Here is a 5,547-nt window from a genome sequence, read left to right as displayed (position 1 = left end):
GCAAAAAATGTTTTATTCGAAGAGTATTCAAACTAAGAGTATTTATTTAATGCATCTAGTACAAATTATTTTACTTCTATGGGAGAAAGAAAAAGTTTTAGTATTACGTTATTGATAAATTTAAAAAACATACATAATCTTAATATTCTCGTAGAAACAATAACATTTCAAAAATCTATTCATCCTATCGTAGCATGTATAAGAAATAAATCATTATTTTCCATTTCTATCTATTTCACAAATCTGAGCATCAAAAAAGAGCACTAAGTATAGCGGGAATACCCTGTATACTACCTGGTATTACTATAAGTTAAAATATTTGCTTTTTCCTTAAATTGTTTAAAATATTGTATTTCATGAATTTATTTAGGTGCTTCGTAGAAGAAAAGCTTGGTTCAAAATTTGTTGAATCCAGATCTCCACCTTTTCATAAATCATTTGAAGAAACTAGTTCAATCACGCCTGTATTTTTCATTCTCTCTCCAGGCGTTGACCCGTTGAAGGTAAGAAATTTATTTAATAGCTACAAACATTTTTTATGCATGTCAGATCTGTTAATTTTTTTTTTATTTACATAATATCATATCGGCTTATTAGTTATTAACAACCATATAGTGTTGTGTTATCAATCGAGACAATCCAGTAGTTTGTTTATAATCTATTAGGATAGTTTCCAAAAGCTTATCAAGATTCGTCTGGATAAACTGTGTAAAAGATTCCCAGTTTTAATGAAGGAAATATTTATCTCGGGAAAGAAAAAGAAACTTTAACTGAAGATTCCTAAGAATCTTTTGTGTTCTGTTTTGTTAAGTACTTTTCGCCTCCAAGGTTCTGGGCTAAGTATCGTGCGGCCCCTCACGATCTGCTTCCTAAAAGGCATCGCTGCTTTCCCCACTCCGTAGAAAGATCATTTAAACGAAGTCTACTCTTTATTCTTCTTCCCATTTGCGATCAGACGCGCGCAACCGCGAAGTTAAGGCACGACTCTGCAACTACAAAATATATGGAACACATGCATATATAATGTATACGTGCTATGCACGCGTGCGAAATATTCGTGCGCGACTGAACGTCATTTTGCTGATAGAACATCAGGAGTTCTTATTGAACATTTTTTATTTATTTATTTCTTTATCTAATGTATAGCACTATTAACTTATAATAATAATATATCTGTATAATATTGTATGCAATATATAACGCTATATAGGATGAAACTGTAGAAACGTTATCTACCCTCGGATTTCTATGACTTTTGGATATGTTGTAGAAATACTTTGAACAACTTTTACCTATTTACTATACTATATATAAGGAGTGAACTTGTTTAATTTTCAATATATTGTTAAGAAACTACCGGCTCGATTATATTATATTTCTGCCTACGATTATTCATCTGTGACAGCGTATGCGTCGATCTGGTTGCCAGTCGTCGGTCACTTATCTTCTGTGTATTAACATTTATTTAATTATTTAATATTTGAACCCAATACATTGATGATATTCACTTTTTATCGAGTTATAAGTTACCAGTTATAACAGACTCTTGCAGCCTCGCATGTGTACGTTGTGTACGAAGTCTTTAAACCCGCCCGACCCTCGTTTCCAAAGAGAAGATAAGTAACCGGCAATCGGTAACCACTAACTAAAACTAACACACACGCTGTCACAATTGCAGAACTGCGGATGCAAAATTCACTGTAGTGATATGGATAGTTTTTCGTGAATATCCCAGAAACTAAGCGAATTCACTTCTTATGTAGGAAAAGGTTATTTGAAATATCGATTTCTACAACATATTCGAAACCATCGAAATCAAAGAGTAGTTAACGTTTCTGCAGTTCCACCTACTAAATCGTATTCTCTTCAACGCTATTCAATTTTTATGCGAAAGATTTTTCCATAAAGTAAATCATTTTGTAATGATGTTTGAAATGATGAAGCCGGATGCTTCATTTTATTTAGCGAAGATTATCATACATTCAGAGGAATACCTTTCTGTTTGTTCATTAATATGGCATTACTTAGTTTTTATCTAACTGGGAAATGTAAACATTTTCTACTGTAATTTCAATATAAGAGCCAGTGGAACTTTAAGATCATTTTCCAAAAGAACGATTCATTTGCGGCCCATGGTTCCTTGCAGATATTACGTGCACCATTAGATATTCGTTCCACGATGCAATACAAAAAATTTGGTTTTGAAATTCTACTATACGGTATCTTTCTTTAATAAATCTCCACCGATCTGAAGGTGTAGGATCATCTACCAAAGTCATGAGATATAATTCTTGAATACCCTGAACAACCAATAACCCTATAACCAAACTGCACAACACTTAATAACATTTTCTTTAATGCAATATAATTGTAATACCTTCTTACTCTTCTCATTTCCTATACTTTGTTGCTTTTGACGACATATCTTTTGTTTATCAGTTTATAACCTTAATCGAAGATAATTAAAATTAAGAATTATCGATACCTAATGAATTATACAAAAACATGTTACGAAAATCAACGTAATCACATCGAATACGTATTTACAATAACGACAACGATAAAAATTCAGGACGTCGAAAAACTGGGAATGCAATTGGGTTTCACTTTTGGAGGAAGAAATTTCCATAATGTGTCACTGGGTCAAGGTCAAGAACCCATAGCGGAAGAAGCCATAGAACTTTCGGCGAACGAAGGCCACTGGGTAATTTTGCAAAATGTCCATTTGGTGAGGAAATGGTTGCCTACTTTAGAAAAAAAGATGGAACAATGCTCGGAGAATCCACACGATGATTATCGATTGTTCATTAGTGCGGAACCCAGTCCTGATCCTCATGAATCAATAATACCTCAGGTAATAAACAATTGTGTAATTTGAAAAAGCAAAACAAAGTATGCAGTTTTAATTCGGGTAGCATGTACTAATTATATTCCTTAAGCCTCCGTCGGTAATATGGTATTTCACTAATGTCGGAATTTCATTAACGCGGTCGGTATTACATGTTTTTCAATAACTGGCCTAATTTCTTACTGTTTTTTGCTTTATGAAAATCTAAGAAAATTCTGAGGTATCTATTATAGTCCATAATTTACTATATAACTGATACTTTAGCCAATAATTAGATAATATCGATAAGATACACTAATTACTAAATTTAAGGTTCGTTACATTGACACAGGGTATACTAGAATCAGCCATAAAGATCACTAATGAACCACCATCTGGAATACAAGCAAACATCCACAAAGCGTTGGATAACTTTACGCAGGAAACTTTGGAGTCCTGCAGCAAGGAAACCGAATTCAAAGCAATATTATTTGCACTTTGTTATTATCACGCTGTACTTGCAGAACGTAGAAAATTTGGGGCGCAAGGATGGAATAGGGTAAGTGACTTTAAATCTTAATGGATCATTACGTTAAATTAGAAATTATGAATCGAGGATTTGTAAAGGTTGAAACAATGAGAGAAGCAAAAAGTAATGTTTACGATATCTTGTGTAATGTAATAACTTAAAATTAATACTCTTTAACAGATTTTTTATTAATTATAAGACATATTTGGAATATATTTCGCAACTGTGACATAATTTAAAATGTACTATAACTGCCTTCCTTGTAACCTGCAATTAAATTAGGAAAAGCTACTAATAAGATAAAGCATTATTTTTCACTAGTGATGATATTAGCAAAGTTCGTAAATTATATTCTTCAATAACTGGTTTTTTTTATTCAATATATGTTTTAATAATAAGTTATTAAATAATTTAAAACGTAACTAAGCACAAATAGCAATTAAACAAATTTCTCTGTTAATATGTTAATCGTTGTTAAAAAGGCAAATTTACATATATATGTCGGGTTATCATTAAGATTAGGGTTAGGGGCGTGTAACGAATCTTTACCGGAATTATTCATCGTTGTCACACAATCGAGGTAACGTTTATTAACACAAGTATGCATGTTACATGTGGCAAGTGGCCGCGGTAATTGGACACTAATGGCAATGGCCTTAGGTTCGATAACGAATCCGCGGTTAACGGGATAACAAATGTATTTTCTTCCAAAATCTAAGACGCACTCTTTGTTAAAAACGTGAAATAATCACTGATCGTACAGACGTTGTTTTTCTCGCTGATGGGATTGCAAGAGCATGTGTCTCTCCGTGACGGTGATTGAAGGACCTTAGTTAATTAAATCCTAAGATTTTTAGCGGTTCCTCAGGCTATCTGAACATAAACGGTGAATGATGCATCGGCATCTGGCGATCATCTTACTCAAAGAATACGGTCTGTGTGTGACGAGCCGCGGAACTGTTACAATGTTTTATTGTCAAGTGTCGGTACTGCCAATTCTTTAAAGGAAAGCTATGTAACTTCATATCTCTGTTAAGCGGAACGTTCATCCCGCGACCGTGGCCACGCTTCGGCGATCGATGGTCGCCTCGAGCCCAAAGGCTCATTGTCACAAATTTCGAATTACTGTGTTGGGTTATTTCTTAAATGTTACGGTATTGAGGTTTTCCAAGCAACTCCAACGGGGACCCGGTGTCCTTTCATCTCCGACATATATATATATATATATATATATATATATATATATATATATATATATATATATATAATATATTATTACATAATATATCCATAAAAATTTTCTAAGATAAGAGTTTAATAATTTGTGAATTACTCGATGCAATATTATCAATTCCTGATTAGACTCCAATCTCAAAAATAAAGTGTAAATTAAAACGAAAGGACTTTTTCTTTATTTTAAAAATGGGTAAATTTTAGTACTCGTCGCGAGCGAAAGGTTCTATTAAACAATGGGATTGTAAGAGATAAATGAAATAGTCATTTATCTGAAAAATGATGTGGAAGTTATAAAAAATGTGGTTTAGTACAAAATCATGATCGTGATTGTAACTCATTCGACTATAATTTATCGCTCTCATCTTTTATTCATTAAAAGGTAAGAATCATATTGTAAAACAGTTTTCGTTCCCAATAACAAAAATTCTCCTAACTTTAGTCGTCTTGTTGTCTTATAATATCTTGTAATTTACATTTTGCCCTTTTTTTTTGGAATTGGACTCTATAACCAGGTATAGTTCATAAAAAAGATGAACTATATAATATATAAATATAAATGTAATATATAAAAAGATGAAAAGAGATTGTATGTCTTCGGGTAAATGAATTATGTTCTAAATTATACAGTTAAGTTAATACAACATTCGTCCATTTTTAACATTGTCGTGTATTTATTTTTACTTACTACTAACTATTTATTATTAGAAATTGTGCAAAACCCAAAGAAACTCACTGCACGAATCAAAGACATAAGCAAAATTTGTATGGCTTAAAAGAAATGGTTTCCTTATCATAATACCGTAAATACTTTTTCGTTTTTATAAAATCGCAATTTCTAAATGGAACAAGAAATAGTGACGAGAAAATTATTTTCGAGATATATATAATCGAGATGTCTATTTATTTACTTACTATTAATTATTACTAACACCCATTCATTACGATTATTCCAAAC

General features: G+C 32.2%; 1 protein-coding gene across 1 annotated transcript; it reads left to right on the top strand.

The window, feature by feature from the left end:
• The first annotated feature begins 279 nt into the window (after window positions 1–279).
• LOC132915258 (dynein axonemal heavy chain 9-like) lies at window positions 280–3,429 on the top strand. The gene is made up of 3 exons (XM_060975073.1): window positions 280–503; window positions 2,573–2,854; window positions 3,180–3,429. Exons 1-3 carry the CDS (start codon window positions 357–359, stop codon window positions 3,405–3,407), a joined length of 657 nt encoding a protein of 218 aa, XP_060831056.1. The 5' UTR covers window positions 280–356; the 3' UTR covers window positions 3,408–3,429.
• Window positions 3,430–5,547: the final 2,118 nt, after the last annotated feature.

The sequence above is a fragment of the Bombus pascuorum genome, chromosome 16 (genome assembly GCF_905332965.1).
Source record: "Bombus pascuorum chromosome 16, iyBomPasc1.1, whole genome shotgun sequence".
NCBI classification, from domain to species: Eukaryota; Metazoa; Arthropoda; class Insecta; order Hymenoptera; family Apidae; genus Bombus; species Bombus pascuorum.
Note: the sequence above shows the minus strand (reverse complement) of the source record. Positions and strands in the feature narration are given on the sequence as shown.